A 24,605-nucleotide genomic window follows, 5' to 3' on the forward strand; every position below is an offset into this window, starting at 1 on the left:
GGTGACACAGAGTCGGACATGATTGAGCGACTTCACTTTCACTTTCCACTTTCATGCATTGGAGAAGGAAACGGTAACCCACTCCAGTGTTCTTGCCTGGAGAATCCCAGGGACGGGGGAGCCTGGTGGGCTGCCGTCTATGGGGTTGCACAGAGTCGGACACGACTGAAGCGACTTAGCAGCAGCAGCAAGGTATTGTTCTGTATAGCAGATTTACAGGTAGATATGTGCAGATAATAACCTTTTAGAAAGATTGAAGTAAAATATACATATCACAAAGCTTACTGTTTTAATTATTTTTAAGTGTACAAGTCAGTGGCATTAAATACATTCACACTGTTTTGCAAACATCTCCAGTGCCTGTCAGGAGAACTTTTTTCATGTTGCAAAACTGAAACTCTATACCCATTAAATGATAATTTCCCTTTCCCACCTGCCTTAGCTGCTGACAGCTACCATTTTATTTTTTGTCTCTGTGAGCTTAACTGCTCTGAGTACTTTATTTAGATAGAATTATACAACATTTTTCCTCTTGTGACTGACTTATTTCACTTCATAATTTAATAAATTATTCTTGTTCTTCAGGGTTTATATTTGTATCATGTTCAGAATATTTTTCTTTTTAAGGCTGTATAATAGTCCATTCTGTGTATATACCACATTTTGTTTATCTGTTCATCCACTGATATACACTTGGATTGCTTCCACTTTTAATAGTCTTTGAAACATGTAAAATATCATGTATGAAATGAGAAGCCAGTCCAGGTTCGATGCACGATACTGGATGCTTGGGGCTAGTGCAGTGGGACGACCCAGAGGGATGGTATGGGGAGGGAGGAGGGAGTAGGGTTTAGGATGGGGAACACATGTATACCTGTGGCGGATTCATTTTGATATTTGGCAAAACTAATACAATTATGTAAAGTTTAAAAATAAAATAAAATTAAAAAAAAAAGAAAAATCAGTATTAAGTACATTATTAATATAAGAGCAGGGAGCTATGTTAATCTTTAGTAAAGGCATTTCTATAGGAAGTCAGAGTAGTACAGTCCAGGAATTCAACTTTTTAGAAACCTGACTCAATAGAGTGATAAGCTTAGTTGAGGTCTAGAGCAGTGCTATTCAGTAGAAATATAATGTGAGCCTCAAATATAGGTCATATATGTATTTTTAAATTTTCTAGTAGCCACATTAAAAAAAGAGAAAGTTATTTTTTTTCTTGTATCTTTATTTGAGAATTATTTGAAAATTTAGCTGTTTTAGAATTTTGCCAACCATAAATGAGTTTTTGTATTCCATCAACTGCAGGGCCCATAATGAGGCTTTGTACTTAGTATGATGTCTTTCATCTTTGGCCTTTGAAACACTTTATAGGCCTTAATTAATTCTTTGTTTTTCTTTTTTTGGAGTATAATTATTTTACAACATTGTGTTAGTTTCTGCTGTGCAGAGTGAATCAGCTATATGTATACATATATCCCTTCTCTCTTGAGCCTCCCTCCCACCCGCTCCATCCCACTTCTTTAGGTCATCACAGCACTGAGCTGAGATCCGTGTGCTATATAGCAACTTCCCACTAGCTATGTTTTCCACATGGTAGTGTATGTATGTCAATCCTAACCTCCCACTTCGTCCCACTCTCCCCTCCCCACTGTGTCCTCAGGTCCTCTCTCTAAGTCTGCATCTCAGTTTCTACCCTGCAAATAGGTTCATTGGTACCATTTTTCTAAATTCCATATATATTCGTTAATATATGATACTTCTTTTTCTCTTTGTGAGTTACTTCACTCTGTGTGACAGACTCTAGGTCCATCCATACCACATAAGTAAAGTTAATTTTAATACTATATTTTTATTTAATCCACTTTATGTATATAAAACACTTGAACATACTCTTGATATAAAGATGATATAAAGATGATAGAGATAGTTTGCATTCTTTTTTTTGTACTAAAATCTTCTAAACATTTCAGTTTTTAAATATTTTTTTCTATTTCATTTCATTTTCTGTTTTTATTTCAATTTCTAAACATTTCAATTCAAGCTAGCCATATTTCATTTGCTTAATAGTGACATGTGGCTAGTGGCTAGTGTATTGGACATTGCAGTTCAAAAGGAGTTAATAATTACTGTATTTGCCAGCCCTCCTTTAATTATTTTGTCTCATTAGGGCTTATGGTGTTACAGTTTTTTTCTGTAAAGTACAATTTAGGTCTCACAGGCTTTTACGCTAGTTTTAAAATCAATTACCACTCATGAAATAATGAAGTATTATATAAATTATTTGTGATAGCTCAATTATTAGTAAGTGGTTGTCCTCAACTCTGAAATAATGAAGAGAAACATTGTAAAAATAATTTTTACTGAGGGTAATTGAGATGGTCTGACTTTGTGATGAGGCTGCCTTGAGTTTGAGAGCCAGAGAATGGAATTTGGGGAGAACTGGAGAGTGGGAAGATTTTTCTGGAAAGAGTTCATAGCTAATGATGAGTAGTTAGAATCTTTGCATTCCTACCATCTAAATGGTCTTATTTTATTTCTTTATCTTGCATTAGCAGAGAGCAGTGAGATTGTTTGGAAAGTGAGCACAGTATTTAAGTATTAAAATGGTAAGGAAAGTAGGTCAAGAAAGCTAATTATCACCTGATAAGCATTACCTATTCTTGCAGAAAATCTCCAAAAGATAATTAAAGGGCAGAATCTTCTGCTTCTTGTTTAGTGCATCAACTGCAAGCAGTTGTGGCTCCTATTGCAATATATATTTGATATTGCTCATCCTGCCATTTGCTAACCTCATTTTTTATTTAGATAGTCAAGTGAAATTAGGATGTCAGAAGACTACAGATGGAATCAGAGTCTCTGCTGTGCTTTCAGTCTGGCTTTAGCTTACAGTGTAGACTGAATGGAGACTTCTAGGCTCTCAACCATCTGCTGCTTCCTAGCAGTGTGCTAAAATCATGTGTCTATACTGCTTCTTTGAAATATAAACGCTGATAATCATACCACTCACTTAACTAAAAGTTCTGAAAGAGATCAGGAGATGTCCCTCCCTTAACAGAGACAAATCATTCTCCAGCAGAACATGATTATCCAGTCCATCTGTTTAAGCAACAGAAAACAGGTAGACAAGCAGTTAATTTACTTAGACCAACAATCTGCTTCTTAATGTATGCTACGTTAGGGACACTCATGCACATGTGTCCCAGGAGGCATATGCTAAAATGTTCTTGGTGGCATTGTTTGGAATAGTCAAAAAAATGTCCACCAACAGAAAATAGATAAGTTGTTGTAAATTGCATTAGAATATCTGATGGCAGTGAAAATAACTTTGTATGCACATACACACAAACATCAGGCTTCGTCAAAAGAGGCCTTATTTCTTATTCTCTAAATCAAAGTGGGCCCAGGGTTGGGAATATAAAGATACCCTAGCTTAGATGAGCAAAAGGGAAGAAAGAAGGGGAAAAAAATTCCCATAACTGGAAAACCTCCAGTTTTGGTGTTATGTCTCAAAACTGAGAATCACAGAAACAATCACAGTTAGCCAGTAAATTCACAGTATTCTTGGACATTCTAAAATTTCCAAAGTGAATACAGCCTTTGTCTGTATTAGTCTGGCCAGTTCCATCTCCTTAAGCATCACCTGTTCAATTGATTTCTCTTAAATTTGATTTAGATAAATTTAATACTATCAGTGCTTAGATAAATCAAATTTCAATGTTGATTTGATATTAAATTTATCCTAATTTTTAAAAAGAAGCCTGAAGAGTGCTAATTTTTAACCAATTTGTTCATTTCTTAAGAAAATTGGATAGCAAAGATTTTTGGTCTGATATAAATGTGTGTCTTCTTTTTAGGCCTGTGATTTTTCAATGCAAAACAAAATTTAAAACTTCTTATAATAGTATTTAGCAGGAGAAAAGAAGGAGGGAACTATAAATTATAATAACAAATACAAATAAGTAATTTATTAGGTTTCATTATTTTCTGTTTCTTCAGTGGTTTTTGGCAAATTTCTCATATCAAGAAGCACTTTCAGACACACAAGTTGCTATAGTTAATATTTTGTCCTCAACTTCTGGTAAGAAATTTGTCTTATCTGTATTATAACTTGAGGCCTATTTCTGATATATATGTGTACATATAAATATTTTTATCTTGTTATAAATTATTTCATTCTTTTTAACATATATTAATGTATTATAACTATTACTTAATCTTAAAGTTTAGTACCATAGCCTTGTACTGTTTATATTCCTTCTAATGCTTTACAGTATTTTCTATGCAACAAAAATACATTGTATATAAAGTTTTATAGGCTGACCCTTTGTATTGTAGCTGTCTTTCCTTTCACATATTCTTTCTAAGGATATTTTTTTCGACCCTTTGGCTAAATGTGGTTGCTTATTTCAGATCTATAATTTGCTCTATGAAAGGTGTTTTATTTTTAAAATTGAATCAACTTCCAGGTCTAGAAGATAAAAAAAGTATTTTTGAGCTGTAAAAATAACTATAGCACACATACTTGATTATGATGAGGTCAGAATATTACTGTGAATGCTGAGATTAACTCTCTTAGTAGTTTTAAAATAAATAGGACTGTACTTGATCTGTATTGGTGAGATAAACAGTTTAATTTGGAGACTGTTTCCTTGTATGGTCTTTGAACATTTCAGCCTAGGTAACTGTAGTCGTATTCTTAGTCATTTAAAAATGACAAGATTTAAAAGTTAGGTAATAAGTAATTTACTTATTTAAACAATCAAGTTGATAATAAATAATTTTAACAGTATTTATTTAAGCGAATGTATCTTTCTTTAAATCTTTTTCTTTCCACAGGACTTTTTACCTTAATCCTTGCTGCAATGTTTCCAAGTAACAGTGGAGATAGATTCACTCTTTCTAAACTTTTAGCTGTAATCTTAAGGTAAGAATATAGTATAATAGCTAGTTTGTTCTTCTTAAAAATGCAGTGTTTAAAGCATTTCTGGTAGTGATAGAGGAGGGTTTATATTATAATATCATATATAGGCAGAGAAAGAGGAAGATAAAAGAAGGTTTTAAATGAACATCAGCTCTGCATCACATCCTTGGCTAGTTTTAGTTTTTAAAACCTTCCTAGGGAGCATAACTGAAGGGAGGATCTTTGGTTCCCATTCATGAGACTGTGAACTTAACTAAGTATTGTACTGACATTCACATGCAGTTGTCTCTGATTGTCTCAGCCTTAATCTTTTAGTTATTTTCTGTATAAGCCATCTGGCAATTTTGTATTACTATTTGTAATATAATACATAAGTACCAGTAGTAACTAATTTAAATCTTTTATTTTTATTTAGCTTTGTATTTATTTGTCTTGTCTTCCCTAGGAGATTTTAAACCATTGAAGACTAAATCCTTGTTTTCTGCTTCTTTGTGTTATCAAAGGCCTAGCATAGGGCTTTGCTTACAGTCAGTATTCAAATAGATATATTGATTTGATGAAACTCTTGTTTTTGTAAGAGAAAATCAGAAATCAGAGAAGGTACCAGAATAATTTACCAGAAAGATTAGTGTTTTTGAGCTATCAGAGCTGGCTTTGAATCAGAGCTCTGTTTGCCCCTGGCCATTTCCCCTTAACTCTCTGAGAGGATTTCCTTGATGGCAAAATGATGATAGTATCATCTAATTTACAGTTTTGTTTTAAAGTTTGGAAGGATGTATAGGAAAAGTGATTATAATAGAGACTGGTTCTTGGCAGTCACAAAGTGGTGTTTCTCTCTTTTAGATACAAGGGTAGATTGACAGTGGTAGTTTTCATGGGCAGTCTGGTTGAGCCAACTGATTTACCATTTAGACTTCATGGATGCTAGGAATTTATTCTTTTACATGACTGGCCCATGATTTAGCCAGACGAATTTTTACACTAGGAAAATACAGTATATTTATATTAGGGAAGTAATGAGGTTTATCCAGCTTTGTTCACAATTCATGCCTATTTCTAACTGTTCTTTGTGTTGTCTTAATAAAAGTAGAAAGATGCACAGAAATAGAAAGACAATATAAGGCTCCGTGAGGATGGGAATCACATCTCTCTTGTTCATTGCTTAACCCAAACTATTGCTCAATAAGCAACAGTTGAATGAAGAAATAACCTCTGATTTCTCTGCCTCCTTTATTTGGTCTTATTTTATCCATTAAAATGATGGAATTATTTATTTAAATATTTAAGAATAATTTTACTGTTAATTTTGATTTTACCTGGTGGGTTAGTGATAAAGAACCTACCTGCCAATGCAGGAGATGCAGGTTTGATCCCTGGGTAAGGAAGATCCCCTAGAGTAAGAAAGAGCAACCCACTCCAATATTCTTGCCTAGGAAATACCATGGACAGAGGAGCCTGGTGGGCTGCAATCCATGGGGTTGTACAGTCAGACAACTTAGTGACTAAACAACCATAACAATATCAAGAGTTATTACTATTGCTAGGTTTATATGGGTTTAATACATGTACATTTCAAAAAAAAGATTGAAGGAGGGATGACAAATTGACTTTTTCCTAATTGAAAGGCAGAAGATAAGCATAGCAAGTTAAGAACACTAGACTCCGGAAGTAGACTGCCTGCGTTTCAATCCCAGCTATGTGATTTTGGTCAAGTTACTTCATTTTTTTGTGCGTTAGTTTTCTCATGTGTAAAATGGGAATGGTAATGATTAATAATACCTTCCTTATAAGGTAATGTCAGTCATTTTATGTGGATTAAATGAATTAATACAAATACAGCACTTATAGTATACTGATATTGCTGCTGCTAAGTCGCTTCAGTCGTGTCCAACTCTGTGCAACCCCACAGACAGCAGCCCACCAGGCTCCCCCATCCCTGGGATTCTCCAGGCAAGAACACTGGAGTGGGTTGCCATTTCCTTCTCCAATGCATAAAAGTGAAAAGTGAAAGTGAAGTCGCTCAGTCATGTCCGACTCTTCACGACCCCGTGGACTGCAGCCCACCAGGCTCCTCCGTCCATGGGATTTTCCAGGCAAGAGTACTGGAGTGGGGTGCCATTGCCTTCTCCGATACTGATATTATTCAGTATTAATTAAATCATGAATTCTTTGATGGTTTGACCTAAAGTTAAGATTAGTCTTTATTACTTGTAAATAACTTTGATCTTTATGATTAGTCTTTTAAAGGAATTTATTATGTTACTCATCAGTAATGACGGTTATTTCTCATAGCATTGGAGGTGTTGTGCTGGTAAATCTGTCAGGATCTGAAAAGTCTCCTGGAAGAAACACAATAGGTAAGTATCTGACTCTGAATTCTTCCTGTTAGAGTATACAAGAAAGACCTGTGCATATCATTGTGCGTGTGCACATACACACACGTGCATGCATATGCACACATGTGCACACAGATATACATGCAGAGGGTGGGCACTAATAAGGCTTTTATTAAAAAAGTTTTTCCTTTGGAAATAATGTAAGAAAATTAAAAAATAGAACACAGAACTCTCATATAACCTTCACCCAGATTCTCTTAACTGTTTATAACATACATAACTACAGTATAGGTTTAAAAATCAGGAATTAACAGCGATTACAGTCATTTTTATTTAGTCTGTAGGTTCTTTTCAAATTTCACCATTTTTCCCCACTAATGTTCTTCTTCTGGTCCAAGATCATTTGTTGTGTTTAGGTATCATGTCTCCTGGGTTTTCTTTAATCTGTGACTATCCCACTGTCATTTTTTGTCTTTCATAACTTTAATATTTTTGGAGAATACTGTCTGCTTTTTTTTGTAGAATGTCCTTCAATTTATTTTTCTGGTATTTCTTTATGGTTAAATGAATATTGTGCATTTTTGGCAAGAATACCATGGGAGTGATACTGTGTCCTGACAAATCCATCATATCAAGAAGGCTCATGATATTTATTTGTTCTATTACTAATGACATTAATTTTAAAGTGATGTCTGTCAGGTTGCTCCAGTGTAGCTCCTAGTTTTTCCGTTTGTAAGTGATAAGCATCTTGTTAGAGATATGGAGACTATACATATATCCTGCCCATCATGCTTGCAGCCACTAATTTTGTTATTCTCTTCTGATTCTTACCTGAAACAATTACTACTATGGTAAACATTTAGTTTTTGATCCATTGTTTAGATTTAACAGAAGAATCCAGTTTCCTTGGTTTCCTTCTGTATACTTTCTTTAGATATTTAAAGTCCATTGAATAGAATAATGCTTTCTAAGCTATTCCTGGATAGTGCCCAGGGAGCTGTGTCTCTTGAACTGTCTTAGCTTCTTCTCACCTAGAGCAGCTCTGTATGTTTAAAACAATATATGTGTTTTGTGTGTGAGATTTTGTTGACAGGCTATCCTTTAATAGCAATAATAAATAAATGAAATGTTGAACTTTTGGATAATTGATTTAAAGTATTGAATGTGGTCACTTGGCAAATAGCACCTTATTATAGCTGTTTTTAAAGGCTTACTTAAATGTTTTTGAGAGTGAGTTAATATATTAAAGAGAATCAATATTCATTACGCAGGAAGGAACTGCTAGTGCTACATTATGTTAGGTATTTTAGAACATGAAAAAGTATAAATTATGTGTTTGCAGTTGTCAAGAAGTTTTTTCTTTTAATCAATATATATGATTGACAAAATGAAACTCCTAGAGAATAAAATCATACTAGATTCAACTGTAGTAAGTATTAAATTGTCTAAAATAGAAGACAAGTAGGATGGAAGTTTAGTGGAGTAGAAAGAGGATGCTTGGTGACAGTGTGGGACTTTAAAACAGTCTTGAAAATGGTGGTAGAATGTGTATTAAAATGATACATGGCGGGGGGGGGGCGGAACAATATAAATAGCCTAGAGTGGGAAGAAAACATTGTTAAGTTGGCTATGTCAGGTCTCAAAATTGTTTATGTACGGGAAGATAGGAAGTATGCACTTCAAAATTAAATACCAAAGTGTTGGTATTATAACATGTATAACTGATTGGTTAAATCATCAAGGTGAATGATTTTGTATTTGTTGGTTTACACTTTAAAGTCCTTCCTATATTCCTGGAGGACATGGAAAAGGTGGGTTATACTTTATCTTTTCATATTTGAATAGTACTCATTTCTTGAAATAGGACCTGACTGTGTCAGATTTTAATTAAGTATGTGTTGAATGAGTTCGTGAACAAATACTTTATTATATTGACTTTTACAGGTTCCATTTGGTCTCTTGTTGGAGCCATGCTCTATGCTGTTTATATTGTTATGATTAAGAGAAAAGTAGACAGAGAAGATAAGTTGGATATTCCAATGTTCTTTGGTAAGAATATGTTTAACTTGTTGAGACTATGTACTCTGAATGATTAACTTAGGGTTTTGTTTTTGTTTTTTGGAGGGAGTAGGAAAGGTTCCCTTCCCACTCCCCCATGTAATTCTTTAAAATCATTAGACTTTAAAGATTATGAAGTCCACTCTCAGTGTTTTTCTCTTATCTTGTTCTGCATAATTGTGGACCTGGAGGAAATGTTCACTCTCTCAATGTGAGGTAAAAGAAATTCTAACATACCTTTTTCAAATTAATATCTTTAACCTGGAAATCAGATATTTTCCTCATTGATATCACTGGTTATGCTGTTATAAGCATGTGAGGGTTTACCTGTTGTATTATACATTTTGCCATTTTTGAATTGTTAGAAGCATAGAAATGGGGAAACTGCCCCAAAATGATGTCTAATACTATTTCTGTCTATGAGCTAATTTTTACTAAAAATTGTAGGTCATTTGCACTGTAAGACTCAGACTCTTTTATGACATAGATTTTTTAAATTACCCAATTACAGTTTCAGGCATCAATTCTTAATTTTGGTAAATGCCTAATATAATTTATAAATTCTTATTTGCCTGAAATGAGCTCAGTAAAGAAGTCTGATATCTAGGATTACAAAAGAAGAGTACATTGACATGATATGTTCCAAACGATATCTGAATATCAATAGATAATGGAGCCTAGGGATGAGAATTCAAAGTACAGCTTATAGGAAACTAGGAGACCTGAACTCTAGCTGTTGTAACTTCTTTTATCTCATAGTCATCTGAAAATGAGATTAGACTAGGTTAGTAACTGATTTATTAAGGATCCTGGGAAGATTGGAAGGAAGTGGAGTTGAATGTGTGAGTTTGGTTCCCAGACTGCTCTGCTGCTTCTACTGAAGCAATTCTGCTTTGTTGTTTTTTTAGCATTATAAATTAATTTGTAGAAATGATTTTTCTACTAAAAGTAGTTTGAATATCTGCACCTAATGATTAACAAAAATAAAATCTTTGAAAACCCACCAGACTGGGTGATCACTCAAGTTGCTTTCAAGTAGAGAATTCCTAAGTATACCTTAAATATGAAGATAATTTTAATGACGTCTTATTTTGAAGTCATAGCAAAGTCCATCTGGAATGGATTGAAATGTTAATATTTTGCAGTTTTTTTTTTTTTTTTCTAAGATTGGCAGCTTTGAAGAAAAATTGCTTCTTTACTCTTACTGGAGAGTATGTGTAGACGTATGCCACGATATGTAAAGCAATATGAATTTGACCTGGGCTTTAGAATAGACAGAATTAGAGAAGAAGTAGTTAGAATTGAGATGTGGAAAGTTCTTTGGGCATCACGGTGTGAGCAGAGCATAGCAGGAAACAGTGAGTAGATCCAGTGTGCTGGAGCATTCAGTTGAGGAAAGAGGAGAAGCATATGAGGTGTATGAGAATCTGCAGAACCAGTGAAGTGATTTGAACCTTTCATCTCTAGATCCAAAGGTTGTCACTTCATGTGGAATTTCACAGGCTTCAAGTTCAGGGAACAAAAAGAGATCTGCTTCCTGATAATGTCAAAGTGAAAGTGAAAGTGAAGTCACTCAGTCGTGTCTGACTCTTAGTGACCCCATGGACTGTAGCCTACAAGGCTCCTCCATCCATGGGATTCTCCAGGCAAGAATATTGGAGTGGGTTGCCATTTCCTTCTCTAGGGGATCTTCCCAACCCAGGGATCAAACTCTGGTCTCCCGCATTGCAGGCAGATGCTTTACCCCAAAGTTTGGTGTTTTAAGTACAATGATTTTTTAATGTTATACAAGCCTTTTGTGTGTGTTGTTTGTTTTTATTTTTATCACTAGGTATCTTAAGTTGGTTTTCCTAGAAGCAGAATATGAGACAGTAATTTGGTGTGCGAGATTCATGGAAGGGGTGCTCTGCAGGAAAGACTGACAAGCGAGTGAGATAAGCAGAATAGAGAAGGGGCAAGAACCATGTGATCTCTGGTGCAGCTGAGGCTTGGCCAGCTTGTTATAGGTCCCTGGGCAGGGAGCATAGGGAGAGCAGAGGCAGTCCTCAGAATTGTCCTAGCCTAGAGCTATTAGGATTTGGCTGCAGAGGGTGTGGAGTGGGGAGAGGGTGGGATCTTTTTGGGAAAGACAGACTTGGTCACTCACTCTCCAAGACAGTTCTTCAGAGAAGGCAGGTACTGTAAGTCTTAGTGGCAGATAGAGAGTGGGCATTCCCTCCCTATTACAATTTAACTAGGCATCCTAAATACAAGTTTATTATTTAGCAGCAAATATAAAATATATATCTACTGTAATTTTCTTTTAGGAAAGCTCTATAATTACCTTTGGATCTCACAGTGAAATTGTGATGTTACACTGTATGCTAAGTCACTTTAGTCATGTCCGACTCTGTGTGACCCCATAGACGGTAGCCCACCAGGCTCCCCCGTCCCTGGGATTCTCCAGGCAAGAACACTGGAGTGGGTTGCCATTTCTTTCTCCAGTTAAACTGTATAGAAAGTCCAATAAAAACTACTATAAAATTATAACATTTGTGTCTTTACATTTTCATGTGTGTAGTCATATATAAGCTCACATTTCTATATTTAAAATAACATCTAGCATTTGTTAACTGTTTATTCATGCCATGTACTGTGTTGTATTTTTTTCTAATCTTCCTAGTAACCTAATTAAATGTTATTTTATACTTACAGATTGGAAAACCGAGGTTTGCAAGAGGTTAGCGTGTTGCCTAAAGATTATAGTAGTAGTGAATGGTAGAGTGGGATTGGATCCCAGGGCAGTCAGACTGCACTTAACCACTAAATGTTATACCCATCCTTTACACATAGTCCATGTTTAGTTCATATTTACATAGCTATTTGTATATTTATGTAATCTCACAGGCTAGCTTATGAGCTCTAGGAAGGCAGGAAACAAGAATTTTATCTTTTTTTGGAACCTTCCTCCATTATCCCTAGCATAGCATGGGTGCTTTAAACATAAATACAGATTGAATCAGAGAGTAAACAGTGTATGTAGTTCATCGTAATAATTTGCGCTGAACACGTGCACACATAGATATGCACGAGTTATTCCTTTTACGTTCCAGGACACTGTATTATCATAATCTAATGTTGACAGCCAATCTTTTTGAATCATTGTAAATGTTTTTTCTTCAGTAGTTGCTCTATGCAGTAGGGATAGTTGAACCTTGAAGACTCTGTGATCCCCAGTCGCTTGATAAAGTTTTTGCTTGTGTTCATCTCTCCATAGGACTTACTTAAAAACAAAAGTAACATAACTTTCAGTTAAGGAAACCTAATGAAGCTCATTATAGGAAACCTAATGTTTTCTGATTGTAGAGTTGCAATTTTGAAAGATTGAAATAAATCACAGTTACTAACTTTTTGTCTCTTTTATACGTGTTTAGGTTTTGTAGGTCTCTTTAATCTGCTGCTCTTATGGCCAGGTTTCTTTTTACTTCATTATACTGGATTTGAGGACTTTGAGTTCCCCAATAAAGTAGTGTTAATGTGCATTGTCATTAATGGCCTTATTGGAACAGTGCTCTCAGAGTTCCTGTGGTTGTGGTATGTACTGTTTATTACCCTGTGATTTATTAGTTATGAATTTATTGACTTTTGGCTAGTTTAAGCATTTCTATATTTTCTGTCTTCTGATGGCCCTTCCTATGTACTTTCTCAGCTTATATACTTAAAACGTAATACAGTAACTCCATTAGAGCAGGAACTGTTTTAATTTTTTTAAATTTCTGTGTTCCCATTGCATAGACTAGTGGCTTGCATATAGAAGTTCATAAATCTTTGTTGAATGATTAGATGAATATGAATGACCTATATTTATAGAACTGTTTTATAAAGTAGAGTGTTACGCAGATTAATGGTATCATTTTCTAATGGACACTCACACTTAGGAGATGTGTATCCCAGGTATGCATACGTGAGTTCTAAGTGAGAATCTGGGAACTTTGCTTATTCAGGAGTCTTTGAAATGTCTGTTTGATTGTTCAGATTTTTGTTTATTCTCAGGACTTTTCATATGAGTGAGGCAGATATATAAACCCTAATCTTTAGGGTTTGATTAATTTGAGGTTTTAACATACTTTGATGTAGTATCAACTATGTTGATATGTGGTAATAATCTTAAAATATTTTGAAGATAATATCTTATATAGTGTTTAAGAAAACCTTCAAATATAGAGTTTAACACTTAGTTCTATTCCCATCTAATAGAAACTTAGAAACACAAATTGTACTTAAGCTCCTGACTGAATTTTATTGCATACCATTTAAACTACTGATTAGTTTTCCCTTGCAAAAGACTGCAACAAAAATAGCCTTTTCCATGAAGTCTTGTTTAATATGCTACCTGCACTTGTCTCCCCTCTCCAATTAAGGAAGTATCTTTTTCCTTGATGTCCTCCACTCTCACTCCCTTTTATGTAGTACTTAAAGGTTTAGTTTATATTGTAGTAATTCATGTAGTTGGGTTTTCCTGGTAGCTCAGACAATAAAGAATCTGTCTGCAGTGCAGGAGACCCAAGTTCAATTCCAGGGTCAGGAAGATCCCCTGGAGAAGGGAGTGGTTACCCAGTCCAGTAGTCTTGCCTGGAGAATTCCAGAGACAAAGGAGCCTGGCAGGATACAGTCCGTGGGGTTGCCAAGACTGAGCATGAGGTCGTTAGACTGAGTAATACACACGCACACAATGTATGTAATTATCTTAAATTCCTTTGTTGATCTAGAACCCTTTGGTATCAAAATCTATTTCCTCATTTTGTACAAATTATTTTAGGTGCTTTTTTTTTTTTTTTTTTAAACCAAAAGGACTTACCTTTTTTATGTATTAATATGTATCATATGTCTTGTTCTTTTATCCTGTCACTTCTTTTGTTATATCGTTTCTCCTGCCTCCTTCCACTCTTGGTTCTGAGCTGATGAAACTACTTACTGGTGATGTTTTGAGTGTTCTTGGTTGAACCATAGAGAATTGTTGATTTTCAGCCATTTTTGATGGCTGTTTGAGAGGGTTCAATGCAGTGAACCCTATGCTTTAAATGATTATTCACTCACTGTATTTTAATAGAAGTTTATATTCTGTACTATTCTAAGTTTAGTTTAAATTAGAAAATTTCAAAGCAAAGAGTTCTTACATATTTGAAAGAAATAATTTAAAAAATTTTGGATATTGGACTAGAGAAAGGTTTAGCATGGTTCGTATTACATTAAGACTTAGAGTAAACATGGACAGTGCCACTTTCAAATGTTAAAATACTCATTCCTTATTGAGAGTTTTATTTTTAATAAATATATAGGATAGAGTTTCATTATGCCAGCAGATTTTAATGTAGGCTTTGAGGATGAATAAATACAAGTTGTGACATATGTAAGCTCTCTAATGTGAGCATTCTAAGTTTGCACCCTTGGAAAATTTTACTCAAATAATAAAATAACATGTTTTGAAGTATTCTTTTTTATATTTAACTTTTTTAAAATTTAAAAAATGTACAAAATGGATTATAATGAAAAAATAATCTTTGTCTTCTACCCCAAATTTTCATTTCTTTTTCTCAAAGGCAACCACTGTTAATTTCTTAGCCTTCTACCATACAAAATTATCTGTACATATAGAAGTGTGTATCAATCTCTTGATCTCCCCCCTCCAATTTGTTTTATTTTTAACATGAAAACTATGGATATCATTCTTTACTTTTCTTTGTTCCCACAAATTGTTGTCATGTAAATCCTTACATATCAGCCACTAGATTCATTTTTTTAAAGCCTGTGTAGTATTCTAATCTGTTATGCTCCAATCTGTTATGTAACATAATGCATAGAACATAATGTGTTTTACCATTTCCTTCTTGAGAGATGTTTTTGCTTGTAGTCTCTTGCTTTGAAAGTAATATGTTATTAAGCATCCTTATATTTTTGCATATACACGTAATTATTCTATAGGATAAATACTGAAAAAAACTGAATCAAACACATGGACTTCTGATTCTGATAAAGAGTTACAAAATATCCTCCACAGAAGGAACACAGTTTATATTCCCAACTGTGTATTTGAATCTTTGTTGTTGAAAAAACTGAACACTCAAAGTCATATATTATGATCAAAGCTACCTGGGCTGGATTTTTCAGGACTTCAAAAAAGTTTTATTTTTCAGATATAGTTTTATACTCAAGCACTTAAGAATACTTTTAGTAACAATTCAATAGCAGTAAGTTAATCTGTAATGGAACAAATTTCATGTCCCTTAAATTCTAGGTGTTATTGTAACTCAAAACAACTATAAGAAGCATATCTATATGTTTTATATAATTTTATATCTTAAAAATAATTAAATCAGAAGTCATAATCTACATGTATGATGATTTTTTTCTTTTAGGAAGGCAAGATTATGTTAACTATAAATAGACAACTAACTTTAGCATATATATAATCATGTACGGAGTAGCATACTAAAGATTTAAAAGTGCAGTTGTAAATTTTTTTGGAAATTAGAGATGTGTACTTGTCACTCATTGTTTATTTAAAAAAATTTTTCAAGTGCACCATTAGCTCCATATACTGTACTTCTAGTGTAGATGTGAGGTTATCCACCTAGTCCTCTGTCTCAGCATTTCCTGAAGTGTCCTGAATGGATAATAGATCAAATGAATTCAGCCATCAGCTAAATTGGGAAACCTGCTATAAGTCAAATGGGTTTTTTAATACTTCATCTCAGACTCAGTCTGATGTTACTTTGCATTATGAATTTCTAAGAACAAATGTATTTTAAAAACCCAGGATTTCCCTGGTGGTCCAACAGTTAAGAATCTACCTTCCAATGCAGGCAGTGCGTGTTTAGGATCCCTGGTCAGCAAACTAAGATCCCAAATGTTGTGGGGCAACTAACCCCACATGCCACATCTAAAGACCAGCCCACGTGCTGCAACGAAGAGCCTTCGAGCCACAAAGAAAGATCCCACATGCCACAACTAAGACCTGACACAACCAAATAAATAATTAAAAAAAAAAAAACCTCAGGGAATTCCCTGGTGATACAGTGGCTAGAACTCAGTGCTTTCACTGCCAGTCCCAGGCCTTGCTTCTGGTTAGGGAACTAAGATGCTGTAAGTTGTGCGGCCAAAAAAGAAAAGACCAATAATAATTTTTTAAACCCAATATTTGATCCCCAAATACTCTTTTCACAGAGAAGCTTATGAATTGCAGGCTATCCCTTGAATTCTCTTTACCACATTGATAAGAACTAATTGTCCAGCCTCTGTTGAACACTTAAAGTGACATACTTTATCAAGAGTTCAGTTCAGTTGCTCAGTCGTGTCCGACTCTTTGCGACCCCATGAATCGCAGCATGCCAGGCCTCCCTGTCCATCACCAGCTCCCAGAGTTCACTCAAACTCACGTCCATCGAGTTGGTGATGCCATCCAGCCATCTCATCCTCTGTTGTCCCCTTCTCCTCCTGCTCCCAATCCCTCCCAGCATCGGAGTCTTTTCCAATGAGTCAACTTTTCGCATGAGGTGGCCAAAGTACTGGAGTTTCAGCTTTAGCGTCATTCCTTCCAAAGAAATCCCAGGGCTGATCTCCTTCAGAATGGACTGGTTGGATCTCCTTGCAGTCCAAGGGAATCTCAAGAGTCTTCTCTAACACCACAGTTCAAAAGCATCAATTCTTCAGCGCTCAGCTTTCTTCACAGTCCAACTAACTCTCATCCATACATGACCACAGAAAAAACCATAGCCTTGACTAGACAGACCTTTGTTGCCAAAGTAATGTCTCTGCTTTTGAATATGCTATCTAAGTTGGTCATAACTTTCCTTCCAAGGAGTAAGCGTCTTTTAATTTCATGGCTGCAGTCACCATCTGCAGTGATTTTGGAGCCCCCAAAAATAAAGTCTGACGCTGTTTCCACTGTTTCCCCATCTATTTCCCATGAAGTGATGGAACCAGATGCCATGATCTTGATTTTCTGAATGTTGAGCTTTAAGCCCACCTTTTCACTCTCCTCTTTCACTTTCATCAAGAGACTTTTTAGTTCCTCTTCACTTTCTGCCATAAGGGTAGTGTCATCTGCATATCTGAGGTTATTGATATTATCAAGAGTTAGCCTCTTTTATTTCAGGACAATATTGTTAACCCTAACAGCTAGAATTTACTTACCTATAATTTCCATAGTTCTATAGTCCTAACTGTATATATATTACAGCTTTATAATTAATTTTTATACACTCAATATCTATTCAATACAATGCTTTTCTTCATTTTTTTCATTCAGTTATATAAAATTATATGCAGTTGGTATGTCAGAATTTGATACTAACATTGATAATTCAATGTGAAAATAAAATGAAGAGCTTATATTTTGGTTACATCAATTACTAGAAAAATGAAAAACAGCAAGGAAAGATCCTTTAAAAATACTCATTTTTTTTTTTTTCTGATACTAAGCCAAACCAAAAGAGCAACAAACATCTAAAGAGTACTTAATTTTTAATGAGGGCAAGATATTTTTGCTTTAATGACAGACTCACCTGTTGGTTATCACTTTCTTACTGTTATAAGTTATTGTCCTGAACTTTTATTATAGCTGTTTCCTTTGTTATCTAAGTGTCATTATCACAAAACTAAGAATTCTTCTGACAGTTTTATAAAAAGTGTTAACAAAATATAAGTTACACATCCAAAGTTGAATATCATCTGTAAGCAGATTTAGAAAATAATATAAAATCTTTTGAAATTTGTATATTTATATATTGGATTTTTAATATTTAAAGATGAATTTTGAGAATTATCTTAGTAACTGTATTTTTTATTATGTTAATCCGTCGTAAGCTTTTATCCTGATCTCTCTTGCCTATATGGTAGGATAATTTTTATTTTTTAAGATTTTTGGATGTGAACCATTTTTAAAATCTTTATTGAATTTGTTACAATATTGCTTCTGTTTTATGCTTTGGATTTTTGTACACAAGGCATGTGGGATTTTAGCTCCCCAACCAGAAATCAAACCTGCACCGCTTGCATTGGAAAGTGAGGTCTTAACCAGTGGACCATCAGGGAAGTCCCCCCCACGAGGATAGATAATTTGGGGTCATTGTTTTTTGTTGGTTCTTTTGTTGTTTCAGTATGGCAACGTATATTTTCTTTCTTTGCTTTTTTTTTAGGGGCTGCTTTCTTACCTCATCATTGATAGGCACACTTGCACTAAGCCTTACAATACCTCTATCCATAATAGCTGACATGTGTATGCAAAAGGTAAGGCAAACTATTTACTATATATTTTAAGTATATTATTAAATCAGAGCTAATAATGAAAGTTAAGGGACTGTGACTAAATTATAAAGATGACCATGAATAATACTTGGTGCCTTCTCTTCCAAGCTGTTTTACTACATAGAGATATAAAAAGTACCAAAGAAATGGTCATCTTTGTAATTTAGTCACATTTAGTTTTTTATTTAAAAAACAATTCTTTGTTATTTAATTTTGTTTTCTGATTCAGTATATTATTTATTTACTGTGGTTGAGAATGGAAATCTCTGTAATTGAGAATTAATTATGCTTCATATACCATGATTTTCAAAGAATGTGAATATTATTAAATATATATAACACTAAAATCATACATCATATAATATCCAGGCCTTTCTACATCTTCAGGTCATAATCTTGAATATCAACCAAAATTAGTGAAACTAGGGAAATGATGCTTATCAGACAGACGATTTTGGTAGCTGCTGTGTAAATGAACTTTACCATACTGATATTTTGAAAAATCAGCTTTTTTGCAGATTTGAAAAATAAAAATTGAAGTTTAATTTTATTTTTGGATTTTTAAGAAGACCTGTAATAGCAAATTTAATTTTAGTAAATGATACTGTAATTTGTTCAAATATTTTAAGATGGAGGCAAAACAGAAGGGAAAATATATGTATATATAATTGATTAGAAAAACACACCGACAGTCACTTCTTGATTGCACATCAGGCATTTAGTTAAATGAGTAGGCTGCGCCTTTGGTGGGAATTAAGGGCAGAAGAAACATTCTGGAAAAAGTAGCAGGGTGTGTCCCAGAACTGCAATAGAAACATAGTGGGAGTAACTTACTTTCTTAGGTTTTTTTTTATTCTAATAGTCAAAGGTATTTATAGATATCAATAGTTTCTGAAAAATTTTGCATTCATTAACTTTATTTACTGTGCTTAAGATACATTTTGTTTTGTTTTGTTTTTAACTTATTGCTATTTGATATAATAGGAAGCATCCCTGATTACATTCAGACTTATATTCAGATATATTCAGAAATTAGACTTTTTTTGTTTAGTTGGGCAGTTTTCATTGTTAATAAATGTCTTCATTTAAAAAAAAAAAATTTGTCCTCATAGCTTGCTGGAATTCAAATTAGAAGTTTTTTATTATTTGGCAACATAAAAATAACTGCATTGTTAAAAGTGAACTTTGCCTGTAAAAGTCATCTAGAGTTTCACCTACCTTTATGAAGTTTGGTTTTTTCAGTAGGATTTTTTTAGTTGAATAGTCATGGTATCATTCTGTCAACTATATTTGCGTTTTTAGCTCTAATTAGTCATAAGTTTTTTTATGCTGTATTTTTTCTGTTCTTGGGTCATTTAAATTCATCATGTTTTTTCTAGATGATTAAATATCCTGCAAATATTCCAAGAATATGCTACACCAATAGTTTGATAACCATGTGAAGACTTTTTAGTACTGCCTGCTAGGTGTTAGGCTGACTCAGCCTGTGTATATGTACCATATGAGAAGAATGTGCATGCTGAAATTTATTAGTGGTTTTCCTTGTGTTATGCATTATGAGTCCTTCATAAATAAATAATTATTTTCACAAATACTTTACTCTGACTAAAGCTAATATGAAATGGAATAGTATATGTTTCCCACAAGAGGGAGTCTTGCCTTTGTTTCTAAACCTCATTTCTTTAATACTTAGAAAGGGTAAGCAGTTTTTCTTCCCTATTTTAAAGATAGGAGTTACTGTTTTCATCATTATTTTGAAAGCAAACTACCAGTGTGTTGCAGCTGAGTCTCAATAATTAATCAGTGTAGGCTTTTTTGGTAATTGTTTTTGATCCTAAGTTGAATCTAGGTGGTAAAGGAAATAATTTTTTTTTTTTTTGGTAACTTTATGGGATCTCATTATTTTTAATTTTCTTGATGATCCAGGTAAAATGATGGTTTGAAGGGTCAGGATTAGCAATCTGAGAGCTCCTCACCACTGAGGCTTTGCCTGTCTCCTTTGGCTCACATTTCCTAGTAAAAGTATTTCTCTTTGTAGTCTTTACTTAGTTGTGATTTCCTTTGGAATCTTTTTCTTTTTAAGCTGTATTTCATCAGTAAATTGTTTGCCAAAGTTTCACTTAAGAGTTTCATCTGTTTTCAGTACTGTCATAAGAAAAGACCCATAACATAACACAATATCACAGCTATAGCATAACTTAATTTTTTATAAATGGGAATTTAAAAAAAAATGACTTCAGAAACTAGAGGAGAAGAATCAACTTGAGAATAGTCAGTAATCAGTAAAGAACAAATGGGCAGTGTGATATGTAAGACAGATGCTTAAAAATTCATAATTCTATTTCTGATGTACTCTGCCTAATAACTGAAAAGCATGGTTTCCTGCCTTTCCTTTAGGATATTTTCTAAGTAAGAAGTTATTTTTTTGGTAATTGAAGCAAGTGATTAGTATAAGTAAATCCTTATATTTAATAATAACATTCTTAATATATTGTCAGTGCTTAGTATTATTTTCTTGGTGTTTTAATTTATTTGTCCACGTTATCACAAATGTAAAAGTTGTGTTTAAGGGAAAATTGTCTTAATGATAATTGTGGGGTTTTTTTTTCTTTTTTCCTATCTCTTATTTTTAGGTGCAGTTTTCTTGGTTATTTTTTGCAGGCGCTATCCCTGTATTTTTTTCATTTTTTATTGCAACTCTCCTGTGCCATTACAATAATTGGGATCCTGTGATGGTGGGAATCAGAAGAATTTTTGCCTTTATATGCAGAAAACATCGAATTCAGAAGTAGGTTAAATTCCAATATAAATTTTTCAAACGTTTGCCAAGTATGGGAATCATACCATGCTGACCTAGCTTTTAGAGATTCTATGAAGAATTTTTAAAAGATTATAATATTATATATACAATGCCAGATAAAAGAATCTGCTCAGATCTATGGGTGATAGGATAGTTTCTTCAAAACTGCTGTTTTTTAAAAAATGTTTTAATTCACAGGTGAAATCAAAGTGCTTACAGTTTTGCTGTAACAAATTTAAGTGTAGAAAAAATTTATTGATGTGAACAAAATTCATAATAAAATATGGTAAGGTAACATTGCCTCATTTTCTTTTTCATTTTTTTTTTTAAGAGAGAAAGCATTTTATATTCTCTAAAACATTACATTACAGAATGTAAAGAACTTCTTACATTCTGTAAAGAACTTGGGACAGTTTGTTGAGCAGTCTTGCTCTAGTCCTAGGTCTGACCTCAGGCATTAGCCAGTGGAATAGATCATTTGTAGAAGTTCCTTTCAGGTCTAAAGCTTTCCTAACTATTGTCTTTTTTTTAAGGGTTCCAGAAGACAGTGAACAGTGTGAGAGTCTCATTCCTATGCACGGTGTTTCTCAGGAGGATGGCGCTAGTTAGCTATATTCCAGGTTTGTATGTTAGTGGGCATTAGTATTGAATAAGGTTCTTATTCTTTTAAAATGTTTATTTATTTTTATTTTTGGCTGTGCTGGGTCTTCTTTGTTGCGCTGGCTCTTCTTTAGTTGTGAGTGGGGGCTACTTGGTTGCCATATGCAGGATTCTCATCACAGTGGCTTCTCTTGTTGCAGAACACAGGCTCTAGAGCACACAGCCTTCAGTAGTTGCAGCATCTGGGTTCCTTAGTTGCAGCACCTGAGCTCTAGAGCAGTCTCAATAGTTGTGGCCCACAGGCTTAGTTGCTCCACAGCACGTGGGATCTTCCCGGATCAGGAATCGAACTTGTGTCCCCTGCATTGACAGGCAGATTCTTTACCACTGAACCACTGGGGAAGCCCAGGTTCTTATTCTTGTATTGCTCAAATACAGAATCAATTTCCTATAATTAATTTTTTTGAGAGTTGATACAGCTTAGAGGCTGAGAAAATCCAACTCTAGAGTCAAACTGCCTGGGATCCAATTCCAGCTTCTGTGTGTACTAGCTGTGTGACGTTATGCAAGGTTCGTAACCTCATTGTGCCTGTTTTCTTCTCTGTGAAGTGGGGTTGCAGAAGAACCTCCCTCACAAAGTTGTTAGAAGTATTGAATACTTGGTAAGTTTAAAACACATGAAATATGGTACCTGACCCAAATAAGTGATTACCAAGTATATCCAGTCCTTTGTCTATGCATGTGTGTGTTTACCATAACTGGCATGATACATCCAACATATCCTGATTCTCTGACTATGCTTTTCTCTTAACAGTGTTTCAAGAACAGTTTTTGTTTTTTTTTTTTAATTTTAAGAAATAGTATCTTTTATATTTCTTACATGACAGAAAGAGTTTTATTGTGTTTTGGCTGCTGTGTCTTCACTGCTATGTGTGGGCTTTCTCTAGTAGCCACAAGTGGGGGCTACTCTAGTTGTGATGTATGGGATTCTTGTTGTGGTGGCTTCTCTTGTTATGGAGCACAGAACTCTTAGGCCTACAGGTTTAGTAGTTGTGACACATGGGCTTAGTTGTTCTATGGCATGTAGGATCTTCCAAGACCAGGGATCAAACCTGTGTCCCCTGCATTGACAGGCGGATTCCTAAGCACTGGACCACCAGGGAACCCCTGATTGGTCCCTTTTTCTTCTAGTTTTTACTCTTAGGATGGCTATGCATGCAATAGTGTGAAGAGTTAGAGTTCTATAAGACTTCTTGTTCAGTGCAGCTGTCTCCTGCCCTGCCTATATTGCTCTCACTTTTTTTCCCACCCTGAGGAGTCCCTTTAAACTCCTCATTGATTATTTCTGTATTTTCCTCTCCATCTAAGTACCATGCTTATGCTTCTATTTCTTGATTTTTCAGTTTCAGGCATCTTCAGTTGATTTTCCCACTATGGCAGTATAAGATAGGTTACTTTCAGCTTCCCCCTCCTCTGCTCCCACTCCACTTGCCTGCCTTCCAACCCTGTATCCTTCCTTCATCCTCATCATCCAGGATAGTTACCGTGTGGTTTGGATAGATATGTTATCAGTGTTTACCAAGTTATGACCATATAAATGTTATTTTTCCTGAACTATGTAGGATTGTGCCTGGCATTTAGAGAATTAACCTCAGATCTTCTCCTGGGATAGAGAAGAGGCACTTGACTAGCTGTGAAAAGTGAAGGGACGGCATCTGAGTATCTAATTGCCTTTTTCTATAAACTTTGTACCAATTTTAGTACGTTTTTAGTTGTACATTTTTTTAGTTTTTTAGTTGTACGTTTGTAGTCTACCTATTTTTAGTTGTTTCTTTTACCTCTCCCTACAGAGATACCTGGTTGTATTTCTTCATTGCTAACTAAGAATTAGCTGCTATATTCTTGTCTCTGTTCTTTGTCCATGTGGTTTAAACCTTAAAAAATCCCTTTATTGTCTTTCTCCTGAGGTTTTGGAGACAGTAGAACTAAATATGTATTTTGCCGTATTTAAATTTTTTTAAAATGCAAATAGTTATATAAAGCTTTTTTAGAACATACTTTATTTATTTATTTCACTATGTTGGGTCTTAGTTGCTACACATGGAATCTATCATCGAGGCATTTGTGCTTCTCTCTAGATACGGTGCCTGGGCTCTGGAGTGCACAGGCTCTCTAGTTGCAGGGCACAGGCTTAGTTGCCCCACAGCATGGGGGATCTTAGTTCCTTGACCAGGAGTTGAACCTGCATCCCCTGCATTGGAAGGTGGATTCTTAACCACTGAACCATCAGGGAAGTCCCTCTTTAAATCTTTTTAATGCTTTAATTTATGCATTTTCCCTCCCTGGTATGCTGTGCATCATTTTCATATTCACATTCATACCCACTCTCACCCAGAAATTTTTGGAAGTGAGAGTGGGATAAAAGGAAGATAGTGAAGACTAAAGAAGATAGACTATAATAGAGTAGAATAAGGTAGACTGGGTTAGGCAGGAGTCTTTATCTCCACAGGGATAATGATAGGATGTATTATGAATAAAACTGTTATTTTGTGATCTTAAAATAGCTTCAGATGTCAGTCAACACGTAGAACTCACTTACATC

General features: G+C 34.5%; 1 protein-coding gene across 1 annotated transcript in view; it reads left to right on the plus strand.

Moving 5' to 3' along the window:
• The window catches only part of SLC35F5 (solute carrier family 35 member F5), a 39,978-nt gene that overhangs the window by 14,367 nt on the left and 1,006 nt on the right, over positions 1–24,605 (plus strand). Inside the window, exons 8-15 of the mRNA XM_005898079.3 lie at positions 4,000–4,081; positions 4,840–4,927; positions 7,217–7,281; positions 9,205–9,309; positions 12,732–12,891; positions 18,495–18,585; positions 21,237–21,391; positions 21,937–22,023. Of these exons, the coding sequence (XP_005898141.1) occupies positions 4,000–4,081; positions 4,840–4,927; positions 7,217–7,281; positions 9,205–9,309; positions 12,732–12,891; positions 18,495–18,585; positions 21,237–21,391; positions 21,937–22,012 (822 nt within the window). The 3' untranslated portion in view covers positions 22,013–22,023. The remainder of the gene's footprint in view (positions 1–3,999; positions 4,082–4,839; positions 4,928–7,216; positions 7,282–9,204; positions 9,310–12,731; positions 12,892–18,494; positions 18,586–21,236; positions 21,392–21,936; positions 22,024–24,605) is intronic.

The sequence above is a fragment of the Bos mutus genome, chromosome 2 (genome assembly GCF_027580195.1).
Source record: "Bos mutus isolate GX-2022 chromosome 2, NWIPB_WYAK_1.1, whole genome shotgun sequence".
NCBI classification, from domain to species: Eukaryota; Metazoa; Chordata; class Mammalia; order Artiodactyla; family Bovidae; genus Bos; species Bos mutus.